At 47.1% G+C, this 22946-nt stretch overlaps 1 protein-coding gene across 2 annotated transcripts in view; it reads right to left on the bottom strand.

Annotated features, from left to right (window-relative positions):
• Positions 1–22946, bottom strand: part of Tiam2 (TIAM Rac1 associated GEF 2) — a 211706-nt gene that overhangs the window by 84531 nt on the left and 104229 nt on the right. For both annotated transcript variants that reach the window (XM_015996768.3, XM_015996769.3), the window contains 5 exons: positions 17792–18227; positions 14408–14580; positions 12138–12362; positions 2141–2326; positions 325–471 (listed from right to left, as the gene is read on the bottom strand). In XM_015996768.3, the coding sequence (XP_015852254.2) occupies positions 325–471; positions 2141–2326; positions 12138–12362; positions 14408–14580; positions 17792–18227 (1167 nt within the window). The remainder of the gene's footprint in view (positions 1–324; positions 472–2140; positions 2327–12137; positions 12363–14407; positions 14581–17791; positions 18228–22946) is intronic.

Here is a 22946-nt window from a genome sequence, read left to right as displayed (position 1 = left end):
AAGTCACACATGGAGCTTCAGGCACGCTAAGCAGGCACTCCCCGAATTGGGCCACACCCCCAGACCAGTTTTCTAATAACTCTCCTTCCTTGTGTTCCTAAGAACTGACTGCATGGGCGGGCCTGCCTTTGGGGATACGCTAAAGCAGACGAAGCCATTTGTGTGTTTCACTTGGGCACATGTCCCTGACGAACCCAGATTCCTTTGAATCACCTTTGACTTCACCTTTACCAGAAGACAAACACTTATGGCTTGCAGCAGTCTGGACATGGGGGTGTCAAGCACGCCACCTAGCCTCTTGTTCTCCCCATGCTGAGAACTCACCTGAGTTATGGAAGCCCTCTTCTCCTTCCCTTTTCTTGCCAGGGTGTCCAGCCCTTTCAAGGAGGAAAATATGCCTTTCTTGCTTTTTCCTCTCTGGGAAAGGGAGAGTGTTCTTTTCCTGAGAGCAGAGTCATCTCTAGAACACACCTAACGGAAAACACATTTGGAAAGACATCTTAAAGCCTGTCAAAGTGTCTTTGCACGTAGACTGTCAGCCTTGCTCTAAGTGCGTTCTGCTGGTGACTGAGTCTGCTGCATTGTTCATATACAGAAAGGCAGCCTCCGCACAGATGCCTCTTATCTAGACAGCACAAGCCAAATCCCAACATTCAGATGGCTCCGCGGTGGGCAGCAGAGTCAGCAAAACCGCTCTGATCCCCTCAAGCTGAGCCAGTTCAATGCAGAAGTCGGAAGCAATTTCAGACTCCACCTGCTCACGGGGCTCCCAAGCTACAGGCCAAGCAACCTTTATTTCTGTATTGTGTTTGTATGCGTGTTCATACATCTGCAGGTGCACGTGGACACCAAAGGTCAACTAATTAGTGTCGTTCCTGAGGTACCATACATTGTTTATTCTTTTAAGTTTCCTCCTTTTCATGTGTATGTGATGTGTGTGCCTGTACATATGCATGTTCATGTGTGTGTGTGCAAGCACATGTGGGGAGGCCTGAGGTTGACATCAGGAATCTTCCCTGATTCCTCTTCCACCTTGTTCTGTGAAGACAGGGAATATCAATCAAACTCAGAGTTCATTGATATTACTAGTCTGGCTAGACAACTTGCTCAGCTGTAGGGATCCTTCCTTCCAGAGGCTGGAATTACGGGTGGAAAGCCATGGCCACCGAGCATTTGCAGGGACTCAGATCAGAACTCCTCTCCTCTTGCTTCACAACTGTTGGGCCATCTCCCTAGGCCTCCATCTTTTTTTCTTTTTGTCATACTTTTTGGAGATAGGTTCTTGTTGGCCTGAAACTCTCCAAGTAGAGGTTCTAGGAATGAAACTCAGGTCTTAAACACTTGCAAAGAAGTCACTTTACTCTCTGAGTTATCATCCCAGCCCCAGGTTAAGGGACATTTGTGGTGGTATTCTAATCATACTGAAATGTGATTTTGATTGTATGTTAATAAATAAAGTTGCCCGGGGGTCAGAGCTATTAGAGCCATAGACAGAGAGTGTGGCGGTGGTGGCGCACGCCTTTAATCCCAGCACTTGGTAGAAGAGCTAGGCAGATCTCTATGTGTTCAGGGATACAGCCAGCATTGGAGACATATGCCTTTAAGATTTGGGGGGCTGTACATATAGACAGTGATGAGGCAGTCACGTGTTTGGGTTTACAACCAATGAGAAGGCAGAACAAAAAGACTATAAAAAGACTTACACATAGGAAGTAGCTCTCTTTGGGGAAGCTAGGACCACCGCAGGAGGAGGGTGAGATTTTAGCTCTAAGCTCTGACCTCTTGGCTTTCTCTTTTACATTGGTTCTGTGTTTCTTATTTAATAAGACAGTTGGTTACATCTACAGACATTTAGTCCACCTTTTTCTTCTTCAGCCACTAGGACCACTCCTCAGAGATCCCACCTTCCCAAGAGTATGACAAGGGACAGACCAGTGGATAAGAATATGGAGTAACTTCTGACGAACAGCTAGACTCCTAGAAATCCGAGGAACTGTAACTACAGTCTCCCATGCTGGTCCCTGTACCTAGCCTCTGTGAACCTTGTCAAGTTACCTGTCAGTCACTGGACGTTAGCAGCCAGCTGGGGAGAGTCAAGCCTCTTTGAAAGCCACTGACCCAGCCTCCCCCCGGAACTTACCAGGGCATGGAAAGACGAAACAGACAGGACACCCAGTCTGCCCAGAGCCAGCTTGGATGGACGGCTGGTGGCAGCAAGGAGACTCTTGGGGTTCGGCAACTCCCCGCCTTGTAAGCTCGCCAAGTAGCAGCGCATGCGGAACAGGTCCATGTGGAATTTTTCCAGATTCTGCTCCCATTGCTGGATCTGAAACGGCAAGGAGAGAGATGACTTCGACCTAAGCTACAAATATGTGCTGCTCAGATTGCAGGGGCAGTGTCTTCCTCAGCCCTCAAGAAAAGTGACTAGCAGCTGAAGTCGTGTGGTTTCAATCTGCCACCTCTGATCCCCATATCTCACACCCTCCTACTGAGACACACTGGGACGGACACATGGGGACACACACAGAGACACAGACACAGACAGACACAGACACACCCAGACACACACACACACACACACACACACATACACACACACACACACTTCATCAGGACAGTCAAAATCAAAGGCAGCTGGGGGGAGAGGGGACAATACAGTGACATGCCAAAGTGCATGATGGTTACAGAACAACACTAAACTGCGCTGACTTAACATGGGATGCAAAGTGAAACATGGGTCTCTCTTGCTTCATTTCCCTTCCCATTTATACACACAGAGCCTCTACTATCATGGTTCTCAACCTTCTGGTTGTGACCCCTTTGGGGGTCATATATCAGATATCCTGCATATCAATATTACTTTACGATTCCTAACAGTAGCAAATTTATAGTTATGAAGTAGCAACAAAAGTAATTTTGTGGTTGGGGGGCCACCACAGCACGAGGAACTGTATAAAGGGGTGCAGCATTAAGGAGGTTTAGAACCACTGCTCTCCCAGATGAGCTGTCCTTGGACAGACACAGCATGCACAATGGCAGTGACCTGTTTAATCAGAACTTCTCCAAAACAATGACAAGCAAGTGCCCTTCAGGGACAGGGTAGACGTTCAGCACTCACTGCTGTTCAGTGTCTGGGGGGAATCAACACCACCTGTACATCTGAAAAACTTAAAGCGGCTACAGATGTTTATACAACAGAAGTTGCCATGTATTTCTTCAAAACAAGGAGTCACGAGTTGGCAAAGAAACACCCTCAAATGGCATCTGTTTAGGGACCTCTCTCCGGTCTTTGCAGTACATCACCACCACCGGTTTATATAAAATGTGACCTCCATTTGCACGCAGATCAACAGACACAGGTGATTTGCCAACACAAGGCTCAGAGCAGGGCTAAAAGTTGGCATTCCACAGACCCTGGTGCCATCTCCATACAGCAAACAGTGACCACTGGGCACTGGACTCCATCAAGGGTGACAGAGTTCCTCAGTACCAATGGCATCTCCTGTTGCCTGTTATTTAGCCTTCACAGAGACCCAGATAAAATATCTTATATGTTGGTCATTCATTCTGGATAAAGGGTCATTAGAAAGATTTCCAACACTGAACATTGCCCCCATCCAGTCTTTTCCAAAAATTTAAGATGTGGAGTAGTCCCCAGACTTCCTGTAAATCAATGGTTCCCAAGCTTCCCAATGCTGCACCCCTTTAATACAGTTCCTTACATTGTGGTAAACCCCCAACCATAAGCTTATTTTCATTGCCACTTTATAACTGTAATTGTGCTACTGTTATGAACTGTAATGTAAATATCTGTGTTTTCCGATGGTCTCAGGTGACCCCCAGAGGGGTCGCGACCCACAGGCTGAGAACCACTGCTCTAAGTTCTCTTCCTCCATCTCTTACAAGCTGAAACAAATGCATTGAGAGTTCTGGGATGCAGCTCAGTCAGCAGAGCTCTTGCTGAGTAGCTTACACAAAGCCCTGGGCTGGATCACAGATTGGGCATCATGGTGCAGGCCAGTGAGCCCAGCATTTAGAAGGTATAGGCAAGATCGGGTGTTTAAGGTCCTCTTCAGCTACCTATTGTCCTCCTGAGTGCAGGGGGAAAAAGTTTTTGGAAAAGTTATCTGGACATGGAAGTGAAAAGCCTCCTCTACACACTGAGCACTCCGTTTAGTAGCACACATGACAAAACACAGCAACGACATGGATGGTACAAGAGATAGGGGAACCATTTGAATGAAGCTTTTCATTACCATAAAAGGGGTAGTGTCTGTGTGTGTATCTGTGTGAGAGTGTGTGTGAGAGTATGTGTGTGTGTATCTGTGTGAGAGTGTGTGTGTATGTATGTATGTGAGTGTGTATATGAGTATGTATGTGTGTGTGAATCTATGTGAGAGTGTGTGTGTATGTATATGTGTGTATGTATGTGAGTGTGTATGAGTAGGTATGTGTGTAAGGGTGTGTGTGTGTGTGTGTGTGTGGTGTGTATTATGTGAGTGTGTGTGTGAGAGAGTGTGTGTGTATGTGGACCTGAGTTCTATACTGCATGTGTGGAGATCAGAGACAACTTTCGGGAGCTGGCTCTCTGCCTCCACCTTCACACGGGTTCCAGAGATCAAACGCAGGTCATTAGGCTAGATCCATTGAGCCACTTCACCCGTCCCATAAAAAGGGAAATTTTTAATGATGAAATCACAACACAGGAAAATCCTAGGTCTAAGCACTGACATAAATTCAGTGACCAGTTTCCTCTTTGTTGGTAAAAAGTCATGGTCGGTGAATGAGCTCAGAGATATTTTGGACGGCTATAAAAGAAAGGGAGGAGACAAAGCCTGGGGATGAAAATAATGATGAGGCAAAGGAGTACGTGACGCATCTGAAGAAAGATGGCGCATCCCTGCCGGACCAGCCCTGTTAGGAAAGTATTTTCTCTCATCTAGTCATTCAGCTGTAACATCTGGAACAACTGTACATTACTAGGCTTGGCCTAAAAGATCATTTACTTTTTCCTTTTTGGTGGAAGGAATTTAAAAAATTCCCACGCTGTGCTTTGCAAACACTGAAACCTGTGTTCACTAAAGATCCCAACCAGTGACGAGGGTCTACCAGAGTTGACAAGCGGCTAGAACAGCAAGCCATGGTCCAGCAGCCAGCTTGGTTGTTTCCCTGGAGATAAAAGTCGCCCGTTTCATAGCCAGTTAAGTTTTCCTTCCAAGCAAACTGGAAACCCCAAGTTACGGGAGCCAGGGAACCAAGTGTTTGTCTCTCCTTCGTTCAGAATCACCCATCCCACATGTAGTCAGCAAGCGAAGCAGCGTGTACTTTACTGAAATGCCACTGAGCAGCAGCTGACCACTGGAGAGCAGAGTTGGGCTCATTCCCGGCTCAGCCACTCACCAGCTATGGGCTACCAGAGACCCCACTCACCTAAGGGTCTGCTCCTCCACCCCTCAAATGGACGCAGTCTACCCATCTCTCCAGGGTAGAGAGATCAGAAAATCAAATCCACCGTGGCTTGAGAAGGAATCAGAATACTCAACCAGACAGGGAAGTAGTAGGGAAGGATGCAGGGGAGGGGACCTGTTAGCTGGGAGTAAAGAGGGGGGGGGGGCTCAGAGAAGAGCTGGGTTTCCTCCAGTGAGGAAGTAAGACCCTTGACTCATGAAAGGGGCCTGTGAGAGCTACTGCTAATTTTCAACTTGACAGCATCCAGAATCACCCAGGAGACAAAGCCCTGACCACTGCTTTGAGGGTTTAATCAGATGAGATCAGCTGAGGTAGGGGGAGCCACCCGAAAGGTGAGAAGCACCCTTCCATGGGCTCCACACAGTATTCTGTCACAGCAACAAGAGAAGTGACTAATACGGGACCTGGTGTCCATTCCCTCACCACCTCCAGAAAATAACCAAAGACGTGAGCAGTGGGGTCCTTTAGGGGCTGTGTTCTGCAGCAGGGACAGGTGGAGCCACAAGGGACAACTGGAAAGCTGCATACTGAGCAGGGAGAAAGACAGAATCTGTGTGAGGAGGGCAGGGCACTCATGAAGGAAGCAGCCAGGAGGCCTTCATGAGAAATGGGATGTGCAGGGCAATCCAGGAGAGGAGGAGGAAGGAGGCGGCATGTATGCACACCACTCGGAGGCCTCTCTGCTTCTGCATCCCCAGAAATCAGATAGGAATGGAGACGCCGTCGAAGAGGAACCAGCAAAGTGGGCTTCTGGATGAAGGCCGGAGTGGAGGGAGGGTCATCTAAGCCACGGGAATGCCGCAGGGCTTTGAAACCAGGAAACCTCCTAACTGGATGTGCTGGTTACCTGTGAACTCTCTTGGTTGTGTGAAAAATACATCCCCCCGCCCAGAGCACCCTTCTCCGTCCCTTTTCTGGCTAACACCTCATTTCCGAGAAGGAATTCAGATGGTCTCTCCTCCAGGAAGTCTCCCAAGAATACAGAGGAAGCCAAATCTCCCCTTGCTGCCTTCCCCGGGGCTATGACACTCTAGCGCTCTGACTTCATCACCTTGTGTTGAAACCACAGGCCGAGCTCTGCCATCCTTCCAGATGGAGGGCACTCTGAAGACAGAGTGTCCCCTGGTCTAACCACGTACCTAGCCTGGAGCGTGGACTAAATTAAAGCTCACGGAACTAGGGTACACTTGGTCTGCTGTCCATCACGCTTCCAACATCTCCCTACTGCCCACTAAAGACAGTCCATATCTGTGCACAGCACCTTCATCAACTAGCCTTGTCCTCAAGCCCCTTCATGACTATTCTCCATTCTACTCCACAAATTGTGCCCCCCACAGGTCACATGACATCCTCAAGGCTTCATCCACACTGCCCCCCCCTCACCATAGTTTCCAAATGTCTAAACACAACGCATCCTTCTTGATCCTCTTTGTGTAAATATATAAAGGGATGCTCATGGCACACTAAGGCTGAAGCAATGGATACAGCCCCTCTCGTGGGGTTCCTCCAGACACCATAGCAGCGCTGGTAGCATATCTGCACCCCTTTTCCAGCCCACTCTTCAATGGGCAGACCTCTAAGTTCTTGGAAAGGGGACGCAAGGAGGCAGGCTGTGAGGGGGAGGGGAAGCCGTCTGGGAGGATGCCAAGACTGGCTAAGGGTGGTGAGGCTTTTGTCCTGATTTACTTGTTTGAAATAATAAACGGAAAGGAAAATAAAGTACTAACTGGACTTAATTTACAGTGCTTCCTCCCTTAGGACTTCAAAGGCGCTCCCCATGAGGACACACAGCGGGGTCTGGTGCGCATTGGACACGCTCAAATGAAAGTTGCATCATCTGCCCCGTGAAACAGCCCGGAGGCCGGAGGCCAGGACTGTAGCACGGTTTATTTTCAGCAAAGCGTGGGACCTCCACAGCAGCATGAAACACAGACATTGTCGCTGTGACAGTGTCACAGTGTCTATCAGGGAAGGGCGTCAACAACCGTTTTCTCCACCCGCCAACTTCAAAGAGATCCTGTCCCAGAGATTTTTATCTGTCTCGCATGACGTCATCTTACACCGTCGGATCTGCCATTGTGAGGACACACGGTGGCTAGACCTGAAGTTTCTGGAGTCTCTGGGAGGAATGTTACATGATCGAAAAAGAGAAGGACCTGGAGAAAGATGTATCAACGTTAACGTATGAATCATCCAGTTAACAGCAGACTAGATACCTCCACACCAGAGTATGTGTAAGGGGCAGAGCCCGTTTGAGAAGAGTGCAATACACTAAAGGGGCAGAAGGTGGGTATGGTGGTATCTTATTTGTACTGAAATGTGATTTTATTTGTATGTTAATAAATAAAGTTGCCTGGGGGTCAAAGCTAATAGCAAGCCATAGCAGAGCTGGGTGTTCGTGGTGCACGCCCTTAATCCCAGCACTTGGAAGGCAGAGCTAGGTAGATCTCTGTGTGGTCAAGGATACAGCCAGCATTGGAGACACATGCCTTTAATCTCATACCATAGAAGACCTGGAGGGCTGTACATACAGGCAGTGACGAGGCAGTCATGTGTTTGGGTTTACAACCAATGAGAAGGCAGAACAGAAAGACTATATAAAGACAAACACACAGGAAGTAGGTCCCTTTTGGAGAGGTCTCTTGGCTGAAGAGGCTAGCTGCAGCAGGCGGTAAGGCTCTTAGCTCTGACCTCTTGGCTTTCTTCTTTGCATTGGTTCTGTGTTTCTTATTTTAATAAGACGGTTGGTTACATCTACAGGTGGGTGCGGTGTGAACCATACCTATAGGCACACCCGCTCCTGGCTGAACACCCTCTGACCTACATCATCCTCAGGAGTGTTTTTCTCATTCTTAATAACCTCTTCTATTTCTACCTCTACCCATAAGTGCCTGGGTCCTATTCTTTGTTCTGAGGCACAAGAACCTGGAAAATCACAGGCACCCTCAGGACTCCAACCCATACCTGTAACACACTTGGTTTTCTCTAGCTTTGGGTCCAGCTAATGGACAGCAAATGGCTCTCTCATTGTCTGTGACTCCTGTTACTCCCCGAAGGACCCTTTGGGGAAAGGTGACTAAATGATGACCTTAAAAACAAACAAACAAACAAACAAACAAACAAAAAACCTCCAACGTGGTGAGATGACTTTAAGGCAGAATTTCTGAGGCTCAACCAAAGAGTTTCTCATCAGGAATTTGCAGAGCATTGTGAGGCAGATGTAGAAGAGTGTGGAGGAGGTAGGGGAGGGGTGGTGAGGGGGGCGGGGATTAGGGCTGACAGCAGGGGTGAGGCAAACCAGAGGGAAGAGCTGGTGGTAGGAGGAGGGCATACTCAAAATGACGAACATGACTCCATCAAAGAGTGGACAATGGGCCTCCTCAGGGGGTAACACACCCGCACCTTTGCATGTGCTAACAAATGCTCTGCACTGGAGCTACAACAGCAGCCTGACTTCCTTTCTTTGTGATGTCGTCTCGATAAACCGCCCAGGGTGGCCAGTCATTTGCTGTGCAGCCTTGGCTGGCTTAAATTTATGATCTGCCCGCCTTAGCCTCCCGAGTAGCTGGGAGGACTATAGGCCTACACTAACAGGCTCTGCTGATCCCAGTTTGTATGAAGAGCTCCTCTTTGGACCACCTAACCACTCAAGACTCTCATATTTATGTAAAACATTATATAGTAGCAAGCTCTGCCTACCAGAGATCAGAAGCAATGAGACACCATCCAGAAATCATTCACAAACTATGGACAATGCAACAAAATATATGGGGGGAAAGAGGGAGGGGGAAGGACAGAGAGAGAGAAGGGAGGGAGGGAGAGAGAGAGGAAAGGAGATAGGGAGAGAGGGAGAGAGAGGGTAGAGCATGTACTTATAGGCAGAGACCCCTGACATTCTTTAAACTTTATGTGTCTGGGTGTATTGCTTGCATGTCTACATGTCTATGCACTACATGTGTGCAGTGCTCACAGAGGCCAGAAGAGGGTATCGGGTCCCCTGGAACTGGAGTCACAGATGTTGTGAGCTGCCATGTGGGATCTGGGCGTTAAACCCAGGACACACCCTGCACACATAGATAACGGAGAGGCTTTTTGCAAGCTGAAGCATTAAGGATAACTTCTGGATGAAAGGTATCAACAAACAACAAAGACATCAGTATCCAAAAGCTGTGTGCTCAAGAGGCCTTCCACGAGACTATGAAAAGCAAGAGAAAATGAAAGCAAATTATTCACCTAACAAGAGCCCTAAATAGTTTAACCACCCTGTGACACAGCAGAGTTAGTTATTGATCAAATACACCAAGACATTAAATTAACTTGGCTTGCTTTAAAAGTGATTACCAGGGCACTCTCAGACACACCCATACAGTAGAGGTTACTAAGGTATACAATTTGCTGTCTTGGTTGGTTAGTTTGTTGGTTTGAGCCAGGTATCACTCTGTAGCTCAGGCTAGCCTGAGACTCACAAGCAATCCTTGCTCAGGTGAAATAAAAACCCACACTCTAAGATGGAGACTACAGATTATAGTTATCATAATGCAATGGATGAAGACGCACAAGGACATGACCGCATCTCCACCTCTACCTGGGACATCAACTCTACCTCTACCTGGGAAGTCTTTCTCTTTGCTTGAGACAACTCCCGGGATTCTCCTCTGGAAACACCGCTCCGGTGTGCTGGAGCAGAGGAACAATGGGTTTTGTTCCCCTGGGTTATGCCCGTGTGCCAGGTGAGCTCTTCCCGGAGTAAAGCAGGACAGAGCAGAGAGAAGGTGAGCGGGGCTCCGGGTGGGGAGTGCCTGTCACTGTGACAAAACCCCAAGTCCTTCCACCCTCTGCTTTCCTCTGGGCTTTGCCAGCAGCCGCTCTGATCACGTGGAGCATCTTCCCTACGAACCGTTCCCTTAAGCAGCATAAATTCTATAGAATTACAGAAAACTGCATTCCAGCATCTTCTAACTAAACTCACAGGCATTTTTATGTCCCTTTGTACCTAAACATCCATTGCCACTTTTCTGCCCACTGTCTTTCCCTAGCCAATCTGTCCTTCAAAAGACATTTCCCAGAATGGCTACTTTTACCATGCTTTCTTTCTCCTCAACTTAAAACACTACATCCACCTCCAACCTTCAGCGCCAAGAAGGCAGTCAGCTCTCCCTCGCTGTGAGAAAACAACTGAGAAAATCAGCTGAGAGAAGAGGATACATTGGCTCACAGGTTCTGAGATTTCAGTGCCTGTTCACAGGCTGGGTTGTTTCTGGGCCCGTGGTGAGACAGAACATGGAGGACTGCTCAGGGCAGAACAAAGCTACTCACCTCATGGTGGCTGGAAAGCTGAGCGAGAGGAGCAGGAGGCCAGAGACAAAATAAACCCTTCCAGGGCAGGCCTTCCCTTACCACTTCCTCCACCTAGGCCACAGCTCCTAACATTTCTACTACTTTTAATACTTCATCCATGACATCACGGTCCTTGTGAGCCAATGGCCTCCTAAAGGTCCCTCCTGTGAACCCTGCTGAAAGGAGATCAAGCCTTCAACACATTCGGGGACATTTAAAACCTAACTCACAACAACAGGATACAATCAACCCACCCAAGCCTTAGAGTCAAAATCCATATGGCCTGAATGGTATGTCTCCCCCAGATCTCCACGTCAAAGGCCTGAATTCCCGAGGTGACAGAGCTGGGGAGTCAGGCTTTCTGACAGAGCACTCAGGAATGACATCAGTGTCCTTAGGAAGGGAACACAGAGAATTGCTTTGCTCCTCCCACCATAGAAGAAGACAGCAAGACAACACATCACCTACACACAGAGAAGCCGTCCCCATCTGCCATGGAACCTGCTCATGCCTTGATAAAGGACTTTCAGATTCCAGAACCACAAACAATAACTTTCCATTGTGTATAATCCACTTAGTTTACCAGCTCTGTTACAGGAAAGACATTGACATGGCACCAGCATCCATCCCACCCAAGTGCCACGTACTTATCATGCCAACTAACACTTCTATGCTAGGGTGCTCAGGAACCCCAAGCCACCTCTCTGTTACATCTGCCCCAAACCAAACGGCCCCTTCCCCCATGCATAATCCAACAATGTCTTAAGGCCATCTCCTTCCAGGAAGTCATCCTCATCTGTTCCTCAAGTTCCCAGCCCAACCCCAACCCTGCGATCTCTCGCAGCATTTGAAGACTGCGTAGAGGCTCACCTAACCTAGCCCGTTCTAGAACGTTCCTCATTGTCGTGTTTTCCAGGCTTGCTTTCTAACTAGATCATACATCCCTTAGAAATAAGATTCATGGGCTGGAGAGATGGCTCAGTGGTTAAGAGTACTGACTACTCTTCCGGAGGTCCTGAGTTCAATTCCCAGCAACCACATGGTGGCTTACAACCACCCGTAATGAGATCCGGTGCCCTCTTCTGGCCTGCAAGGACACATGCATGCAGAACACTGTATACATAATAAATAAATAAATAAATCTTTTAAAAAAAAAAAAAGGAAGAAAGAAGATTCACATTTCATCATTTTTTCATGCTTTCAAGTCAGACACAGCTCTGACATATATCAATATGTGCAATAGGTAAGAGAGGGAAGAACAGAGCAGGGAGGAGACAACCCACTTGGGAGTGTGCGTAGGCGGTTGTGGGGTGACAGGCAGTCACTGGTACCTGGTTCTCGATGGCCTTCCTGTTCTTGGGGTCGCTCACCACGGACAGCTGCAGCTCCGCCATCTTCTTCATCTTGCTGTCCATGTCGATCTTCTGAAGCAGGCTCCTGGTCTGGCTCTTTAGCAGCCTCACCGTGTCTTCTTTCCCATGCTTCTTTGCGAAAAGAGACGCGCATGCCGAGTGAATGGCGGTGACCCAGTTTTCCAGATCTGTCTGGCTTGTGGCCTAGACATGGGATGGAGGAACTGTTTGAGACTGTTTGAGCACAATGGAAGACCAAGATTTCATGCGTCACACTCCAAGGGCTCTCTTCACAAAACACAAAGTTTAGTTTCCCAAACGTAAACACCCAACTCAGGTTCAAAGACTCTGAGAGAAGAACATAAAGAGTTAAACAGAGGGGTTGGAGAGATGGCTCAGAGGTTAAGAGCACTGACTGCTCTTCCAGAGGACCTGGGTTCAATTCCCAGCACCCACATGGCGGCTCACAACTATCTACAACTCTAAGATCTGACACCCTCACACAGGCATACACGCAGGCAAACCACCAATGCACATAAAATAAAAATAAACAATTTTTTTAAAAAGGAAGTTAAAAAAAAGAGTTAAGCAGAAAGGTCTGCAGAGCCCATGCTGGTTAGTTCTAACTGCTAGCTTGGTATAGCTGAGGATTTCCCATGAAGACTGGATTGTCTAGATAAGGTCGACCTGTGGCCATGTCTACAGGGGATTATCTTGACTGCTTTAACTGACATGAAAAGACCAGGATGAAAGTAAAGGGCACCTTTCCCTACTTTGGGTCCTGGGTTGTGTCAGAGTAGAGAAAGTGAGCTCAGCACCATGTGTATGTGTGGGGTGTGTGTGTGTGTGTGTGTGTGTGTGTGTGAGAGAGAGAGAGAGAGAGAGAGAGAGAGAGAGAGAGAGAGAGAGACAGAGAGACAGAGAGAGAGAGAGAGAGAGAGAGGTGTGTGATGTGTGTGTGTGTGTGTGTGTATTGTGTGATGTGTGGGTGTGAGTGTGTATGATATGTGGGTGTGTGTGTGCACATGAGCACATGCCCACATTTGTTTCTTTCTCTGCCCTGGACTATGAATATGATATGATTAGCTGCCTCAAACCACCGGACACACACGGACACACACACACACATACACACACACACATCATACACATACACATACACACACACACACACACACACACACACACACACACACACACACACTGACTTCACCACAGTGATAGACTGCTACCTAGGATCCTGAACTAAAATGAACCTTTTCTTGTTGATTTTTGTCAGGGTATGTCATCATGGAAATAAAAAAGGAAATAAAAAAATGTAAGTGTGACAATCAGAAAAGCAAGGAACAAATAAACAGCTCTCAGTTAGTGAAAGAAAACAAGGGTCTATCAACCCAAGGTGACATCATGTCATACACAGCACATTCATGCTAAAAGCAATCCTATAAGGTCTTTTGGTTGTTGTTGGTGGTGGTGGTGTCTCCCTGTGTAGCTCAGGCTATGCTAGAAAGCACTATGTAGCCCAGGATAATTTTGAACTCACAGTGATCTTCCTGCCTCAGCCTTCCAAGTACAGGTGTGACTTACCCCCTGCTTGGCTTCTGTGAACTCTCATAAACCTACTTGTTCCAAGTCCAAAGTGTCAAGAAGTTGGCTAAGTACTCCAAGAAGACACAGGAGCTCGACAATGGTACCAGAAAATCTGCAGGACTCACCACCATGCTAGGCATTGCTATCAAATTGCTAAAAATCCCAGTGGCAGATACCCTGGGTATTAATTATCCAAAGGCAGCGGTCACATTCAAAACACTTGTCCAGGAGGGTCTAGTGTATCTGAAAAGCTACTTCTTTGACTTTTACTAGGATTCCTGGGAGTTGTTGAAGCTTCCCTGGCTACAATCTCCAGGCTTTCTTTAAAAGATCTCAGTTCTGGAACTCTTGGACGTTACCCTCTCTAAGTCATGTGTTACCCAGAGCACAAAGCACAATATTTTCTCTTTGTCCTCACATGATATGACAGGCAATAGCCTGGAACTTCACAAGGACCTGACAAATGCCCGCTATAGGAATGGCCGGGTCTTGGCACAGGTGAGTACGAGAAGCCACAGTCTCCTGCTCACATCCTAATCCCAAAGCATAATGGAACATTTGCTGAATTCATGTCCAAGTTCCTTTTTAATCCTTCTTGCTCTCAGTCACTCATGTGCCGTCGCCTCGTCCTTCCATTTGCAAAGCAGCAGCAGCAGTACCTGGAAAAGGTAGACGTCCCCACAGGAGTTGCTCAGGCAGAACACGTGCTCCTTCTTGGGATGCTCTGGGACAGACTGCACGATGCTGTCCTCTGCGAAGAGGGCACACCGTGGGGCGCTGTTCTGGTCTGTGGAATTCTTTCCGTAAGTCTCATAAAATAGCAGGGTACAGCCTGGGAAAGAGAGAAGCAGAATGACGTCCCTACCACAGGACCAGAGAATGTAGGAAAGGTGTGAGAGGTAAATGATACAATCCCCAGATATCCCAGACACCTGCAAAGGAGGCCGGTGTTTGAATAAGGAAACTCTGGCGTGTGCAACATGCCTAGTCAACCCCTCAGGACCAAACTGAAAACTAGATGATGTGCTCAGCGTGGCATCACTGATCAATGACAATGCAGCCTACCTCCACCTGACTCCCTCCACAGGCCCTCTCTCCACACGGCTGTCCTACAAGGTTGTCAGTGACAGACTCCAATCTACCAGGGGTGCAGTCACATATGGGTGCCCCAGGTCACACCACAGTGGAGCAGGGATCTGAACTTCTCACCTCAGCACCCTCATTCTCACGCACAGGATATTGTGAGTTTGAGTAACCTTGGCAACCCCTATCAGCCCAGGAAACCCTGTGAACTGCAGGGAAATCCACTCATTGGAAAAGGCAGATATTCCCTGTTAAATGTTCTATAGTCCAAACTCTGATGGTTGTCTGCTTGGTTGTTGCTAGAGTTTTCCTGCCTTGCCCACAGTCAGGACAAATCTCTGTCACCCGCCAGTCCCACAGCCGCTCAGACCCAACCAAGTAAACACAGAGACTTATATTGCTTACAAACTGTATGGCCGTGGCAGGCTTCTTGCTAACTGTGCTTATAGCTTAAATTAGTCCATTTCCATAAATCTATACCTTGCCACGTAGCTGGTGGCCCACCGGCATCTTCACATGCTGCTGGTCATGGCGGCGGCTGCAGCCAGTCCTTCTGCCTTCCTGTCCTTTTATTTCTCCTCTCTGTTAGTCCCGCCTATCCTTCCTGCCTAGCCACAGCCGATCAGGTTTTATTTATTGATCAATCAGAACAACTTGACATACAGACCATCCCCCAGCACAGCCAAGTGCAGACCATCTCAGACACCTGCACTCAGGCCCATGGTCCTAATCATCCTCTATGCGGACCTACTGGGTAACGCCACAAAGAACCCAAGAAGGGCTCCCACAGGACATACAGAACATCCCACAGCACTTGGTACTGTATACGTCAGTTGTGACAGCAGGTCACGAGACAGTTCAGTAATAATCCCTCTCTGCAGAAAACCATTTCCAATTTATTCACATGATTACCTCAAGGATAATTTCCAAATTTTAATTATAAATATATATATATATATATATATATATATATATATATATATATATATATATATATATTTCAACTAAGATTAGCCCAAATACATTAGTTCCAACATTATAATTTATAGAAGCCAAGAAAGTTGACCTTAACACAGTGAATTCCCAGAAGGAAGAAATGGAGACATGAAGGTTATGGGGGTAGCCAAGGCTTTGGATTGGACTGGATGTCTGCTCCATGGGAGGGATGGCATACCTGGTACTGGAGACCTGTTCTATTTCTCTAGGAAAAGTCTGTCACACAAGACTAGGAAGGGCACTGTCACCTCCATCACCAGAGTCCCGAGACCTCTAATGATGGAGGATAACATCTATCCTTTAAAGACACACTCACCTTTACTTCCACCCTGTCTCCCTGGAAACACATTTCCTCATGGCCTACAAATCAAATCCTTAAACCTTTTTGCACTTACAAAACGTTTCAGCAAAATCTCATGCCCTGTCCTGAGGCAGCTAAGGCCTAATTTTCTTATCCCTTCCAACCTCTTACTGGATCTGATCCTTTATTTCATGTTTCCAAATCTCCCTTCTCATGCATGAAAGCCTGCTTCCCTGAGACTTAAAAACTGGGTCTGTTCTTCGCCTTTCTCAGCCAATCATGAACCATAAGGATTCTAACCCATAGTGAGAATTCACTGGGTCCTGGGGCCTTCACACACAGTCCACTGGGAAAACTTACTAGAGGAGCTTATGAAACAATAAAGAAATGAAGCCTACCCACTGAGGTTGGGAGGAGGGCTTCAGAAATTGCTTAACAGAGAGCACGGGAAAGCTAAGAAGGGGCACCAGGAGGGAGGCACTTAGGCAGTTCACACCTACTGTGTCCATGTGTGATTTTGCGTTTCTGCTCTCTTCCCTGTGGAAGTAGGGGTGGGGACATCCAATCGTGACTTCCGAAACGTCCTACTCAGCCTCTCTAACAATCATAGGAGGCCTCTGGGGAGGCGGAGGCTGCGCCTCCTGTCTGCACCTGCATGATCAGGGCTGTGCTCACTGAGGCCTCTCACCTCCTCACAAGATGGAGCTCTTCCAAATCGCATCAAGAAAAGCAATCACAGTTGCTAACTGGCAACACTTGTGAGAGGTGTTCTTCCCTTAACAAGACAAGTTCCTGTTTCTGTTCTAAGAAAGGAACATGGGGGAAGGAGGGAGTAGAAAAGAGGGGGTGGGGTCACACTGAGAGTGTAGTGTTGTCTTTCAGCGTATGCTTAGCATGTCCAAGGCCCCAGGTCCAACCCCAAACCAATGAGCAAAGGAACAGCTGTACAGTGGTGGTGCCAATAAGACGTTTTTAGTCCATAAATGGGGAAGATACAGGTCCAATTTTCTAGACAGCATTCCATCTAGGGAGGGAATTCTAGCTTTGGATTCTGAGCACGTGCAGAATGGAAAATACAACTAAGTGACATATATGTGACTGTTATTTAAGGTTTCGTATTATTCGAGATACAAGTAAAGTATCAAAGAATGGCAGGGTAACATACACAGAAAAGAATTTAATTTAAAAAGTATTTTCAGTAGAGTGTGCCATAAGATGATATGTCACAATCTTTCAAGTTAGGGCTGGGAATGCGACTGACTCGGGTCATCAAGTTCTTGCCTTGCAAGCATGAAGCCCTGCATTTGATCCCCAGAATCCACATTAAAAACAAAAACTTAGACATATCCATAGTTTTAAAAATCCCAGTCCTGGGAAGGTAAAGACGGGTGGATGTTGGGACTCACTAGCCAGTGAGTTTGGCTGAATTGGAGATCTCTAAGCCGGAGAGAGACTGACTCAAAATAAGGTGGATAGCACCTCGGGAATGGCATCCAAGCCTGTCTCCTGCTTCTGCGTGTATGCGCATGTACACGTGTATATACTGCACACAAGCACAGACACACAGTGTCCTTTACTTACTCACACTCATGCTGACCCACCAGCACTTCCTGGCGACAGGGTAGCCAAAGGACAAGCCTTCAGTGAACCACAACCCGCGTACCTTTCAGCGTCACCCAGTACTGCTTCCACTTCCTCCGAGCCACCAGCTCCAATTTCCTCTCCTTCTGCAAGGTGACAAGGGGTTTGAAGAAGAGCCACCCGGCTTTCCGGACCACTCCTTGCTCCTTCTCAAAGAGCAGATCCAGCTGCTCCAGGGAGCTGAGGGACTCGCTGCTGGACTCCACAGTTTCTGTGGACGTTTCCGCGTGCTCCATGTTGGTCCTGCTCATTTCCAGCTCGCGCATGAAATTCTCGTAAATGTTCTGTTGGAGGGGATCGCTGCCAATCACGTGAGTGGACTCGCTTCTCTGGGGCAGGGTCTGAGCTGAGCCCCCTGACCACAGTAAGGCAGATGTTTGCGTGGACCCTTGTATGTCTGCATTCAGTCCATCTGAGCGGCTGTCGAAGTACTCACTGCCCTCCTTGGACCGTGGTTCCTAAACACAATACAAATTACCAGCTAGTCATCATCACATCCTCTACATAGCCTTGGTGTAATGGGGCTACATCCTACAACGGTGATGCAAAGAACCTTGTAACAAAACCACTGGGATCATCACATCTCCAAACCAGAAAGATTTTTAGAAATCGTACCACACAATCTCACCACGCACACCGTGACGTCAAATGTAAAGAGGTAAACAGGGAGCCAGTGGCTCTCTGAACCTAGCCTGAGTTCAACACCACATCAGTTAGTACATTTAAAACACACTAGTTCTAGAATGATATTCTTTGCTAACTGTGATGCAGTGTCTTCTAGGAAAGAATCCATGTTCTTATCATCCATTTTTCTCCTAAGTCATGTGAAATCATTGCCTTAGAAAATAACCATGGAGTGGGGGGCAGGACGGGCAGGGCTAGGAGTTGGTATGATTAGGTTGATCCCCACACACTTATCTTCTTCTCCCTGTCTCCAATGAAGTCTCTGGCCAACTGCCCAGGCTTAGACTCTTATACATGGTAATCTCTACCATCTTATTTCCCACTCTATACAGTAAAATCCAAGCTCCAAGGATTCCTAATCCACTGGGGTACTGCCTAGTAATTGTAGGTTGTGGTTTTGTTTTGTTAAGATTTACATTTTATTTAATTCAGGAATTTATCTTAAAGTGAACTCTTTTGTCCATCTCCTTCCATCTGAGTTCCTGCTTCACTCCAGGCACTGGGGGACACCTAAGATGTGACTCTTGACTTTAATATTGGTTCCAATACAAACTCGAACACAAGCCACTCTGAATAAGCCCTACAGTTAGCTAATGGCTGTCACCTCCTGATAAACCTAGGGACACAGAACACTCAGCCAGCTGGTTAGAGAGCCAGGCACAAATGTAAGACGGCGATCCCGATGCCTTTATTAGCTTTCATGGAAAGCGGCTGACTGATCAAGCACTCATTGCTGAATGGAAGGAAACCAGCTGTCGATGGTGGCTTCCACGTGTAACCCAGCAGCATTTTGAGAGGCTGAGGCAGGAGGGATGCCATGAGTTCAGGCCAACAAGAACTATCTAGTGAGTTCCAGGACAGCCTGGGCTGCAGAGTGAGATCCTACTTCAAACCAAATAAATTAATAAATAAGATAGCAGTAAATTCACTCCCAGTTCAAAAAGCACTGACATCACAAACACCCAGCTCAGATTAATACAACTGCAAAGGGAGGGCTGAGAGGAGCCAAGTAGGGCTGGAGAGATGGCTAGGCTCACAACCAAAAACATAACCACAGTCAGGCAGACTCAGCTGTGGTGGGCTTCCGATAGTATTCCCGAACCATCAAAACCAAAGTGGGTCAGGGGCCATTGAGTTTGGGCTCTATTTTGAACACTCCACCATGTGGAGACGTTTTCTTTTGGAAATTTCATCTAAAAAAAAAAACAAAAAACAAAAAAAAAACCATCAGATGGCATTTACTGGGTGTCTTTGATAGGAAAACCATCACCAGGCAACTGAAGAGTGTTTTCCAAGGCCCAGGTGCTAAAACCAGAGCCCAGAACACAAACAGCTCTTACTAATCATGATAGCATCTTCCAGTGTGTTTACACTACGTCCTGTGGTCAGTCATTCTTGTTTATGCGCTGACACCTCTGCTTCAAAGAGAGAATCAAGCAGCTGCTATGAATCACTCAGGAAATTCAAGATACTTGGAGACTCTTCTCCTAACTGTCACTTTGTTGAGACTTTCATAAACTCTTGAGGACATGAAGGAATGCCGTTCATTGAGCAGCATGAATGTTACTGTGACTGTCTGAACACTGCCTGCCCCTAAACACTGGGGGAATCGCTTTCCTAGCAAGAAAGAGCCTTAGTGGGGTGTTTCGAAACCAGCAAATCTTTGGCAGGGAGACGTCCCCAAATTACATACGACCAATAAACACTGTTGCTGTCCTTGATTCTCATAAGAAAGAGACCTCATGTTGCGGGGCTGTTAAACGTCCGGCCATAACAAAGCAAGACTGTTCCTTCCGGAGACATGAACAAATACCACATGTGGGTATTTATCACGAATTCTGACACATGGGCATGAATTTTCCCATGCTCTCATCAATGTCTAAAACTGTCCATCTAGAATCCCAATTGCCAGTCATGAAATCTCGGTCCAAGAAGAGCATTTTGAAAAATGCGATGTCTTTAAATGGGTCCAGACACAATTCCTAATAACTGCTAGATGGGTGTGAGACCCAAGAGCTTACCATATGTGTGCATAGTGCCTGTGATTTCCATTCCTACCTAATCATAACCATAGGCAGTGGCTACTGTAACCTGATGACCAGGGTACTAACAACTGTAAGTAAGGGGGGTAAAAGTAACATCACTCCACAGAGAAGCAAACACTGCATGACCCATCTCACGTATGTGAGAATCCAAGACAGGTGGACATGGAGGCCGAGGGTAAGAAAGAGGCTGCACCCGTATAAAGCTTTGGCTACACACCAGCCAAGCAAGCTCTAGAGATCTGGTGTACACCATTACCACTGTAGCTGATGTTCCTTTGTATATATGAAACAGGCTAAGGCCTATTATGATTATGAACAGCCTCGCAACAAAATAAAGCCAACTGGATAACTATGTTTAGTGGTGACTGTATTAACTAGCTTGGTTATGGTGACCATTATTCCCATTGTCTATGTATGTCAAGATATCAGGTTATACATGTTAAATATATTCAATTTCTGCTTATTAGTTATACCCCAATAAAGCTGAAAAAGCAAAAGATGATGCCTAACTCCTTAAAGGAAACCCCATCTCTATCCTCACATGTTAGGAAACGTGCTGAGTCCTTGCTCACATGCCACTGGTCTCTGAGCCACTTCAGAACAGAAGTGAGAGTTTACCATTAAAGGGGGCCAGAAACTGAGTCTTTGTGTCCCAAATCCTCTCTGTGACAAGCCATAGAAGTCCTCAGTGATGCCACCAAACATTTCTGGTCCTCCCCAAGGCACACGGTAGGGTCATTTCCCTACCCCTCCATGAAGTCAGGCCTGGCCTTACCATTTTCTGTGCCCAGGGAACATAAGCAGAAGTTAACCATGTCAGTTCTGAGAGAAAGCTTTCAAAGTTAACACAATTTTTTCTCTGCTGTAGTAGTTTATTGTGTTCTTCACGACAGCTGTTCCGTCAGCCTAGGGTCTCAAAGAACAGCACAGACCCCGGCTACCTGCTGACTGTGATGAACGTGCATCATGAATAGGGAAACAAACTGTGGTCATCCCAAGTCACAGAGATGGGGGCAGGGGGCACTGTTAACTGAGCACAGCCTATCCCATCCTGAAAGAACACAATGTTTAGCCAAGGCAGGATGAGGGTCTTTGTCAGCTAAAATTAGTATGAGGTGTTTACCGAGCGCTCTCCGGTACATGTTTCTCTGTCTCCTAGCATGGTATTCTTTTCCAGCTGTCTGGTTTTCAGGCTCCCACATATGAGGAAAGATTTAAAGGTCTGTATTGAAAGGGCTATTCTGTCTATGTCATCTTTGAAAGTCAAAACAAATGCCTGTCCATCAAGCAAAGCTTTCTGAATCATTGCTCTGCTGGCATACAAGAGTTTATGTGGGAGAAAAAAAGTAGCTATCACTTCAATGCCTTGTTAAGACATCTCAGCGCAGACTCCTCCTACGCATGGATTGCCTTTTTTTTTTTTTTTCCTGTGTGTGGTACTAGGGACTGAGCCTAGGGCTTCAGCTGCAAATGCGCTGTTCTACCGAGCCATGTCCCCAGGCATCTTTTTATTTTTCACTTTGAGACAGAGTCTCACTAAGATGCCCAGGCTATCTTTGAACTCACTCTGTGGCCCAGAAAGACCTCAACCTTCCCACCTCAGCTTCCCAAGTAGTTGGGATGAGGGTCTTGAACCATCATTCATGGCTGGAATACATCTTAAAGGACCTTGTCCTAATCCTTTTTATGAGAGGAAAAGGAATGTCTGAACAATAGGGCTGAGATATTTACCAAAAACAGTCACTCCTGTTCACATCTATAGATCAGCAATCATTGGGGAAGCCACAGACAAAACTTTCAGAAGGCTGTCCTAATGGGTCACTTCAAAACAAAAGGGTCTAAATTTTTCGTCATCCTATTCAACAATAACTAAGAGTAGTCAACAATATCTTAGCATTTGTCTGAGGTCCTCCAACCTGCTTCTCCACTACTGACCAGGGAGACTGCAAACCCCTTGATTCTGCAGTTTCCTTGTCTCTAAAATGTGGAGGTCCTTTCTAGCATTCAAATTCTCTTTTCAAAACCCTACTTATTTTTTGCTCATGACTCCACATGGCACACAATACCTCAGAGGTAAGTTTGTGCATGACACCAAACGGAGGGAGGTTCAGTCCCCCTGGGAAGGCTGGGCAGTCAGTGACTGCATGTGGCAGAAAGTGGTCCACACACTATGGTGATGGGTGGGATAGCTTTGGACCGGTGAAACAGAGCCTGCAAGTGTTCAGGATCACTGTATGCTGAGTCAGGCCACAAACACAGACGACGAAAGATGCTCTGGGCCAACAAACAGTGGCAATCCATGACAGTGTGCCTGAGGGGACAGGGTGACAGCAGCTGGACATAGCCAGCTCTGTAATACTGGGATCCAAGCCCTGGGGCAGTAGAGGCTGGACAGCATGCTCTACTCAAGCACCGTGTGATGCTTGGGAAGCAAGAGCCAGGAGCAAA

This window comes from Peromyscus maniculatus, chromosome 16 (genome assembly GCF_049852395.1).
Source record: "Peromyscus maniculatus bairdii isolate BWxNUB_F1_BW_parent chromosome 16, HU_Pman_BW_mat_3.1, whole genome shotgun sequence".
Classification (NCBI taxonomy): domain Eukaryota; kingdom Metazoa; phylum Chordata; class Mammalia; order Rodentia; family Cricetidae; genus Peromyscus; species Peromyscus maniculatus.
This window is presented reverse-complemented; position numbering and strand designations above follow the sequence as displayed.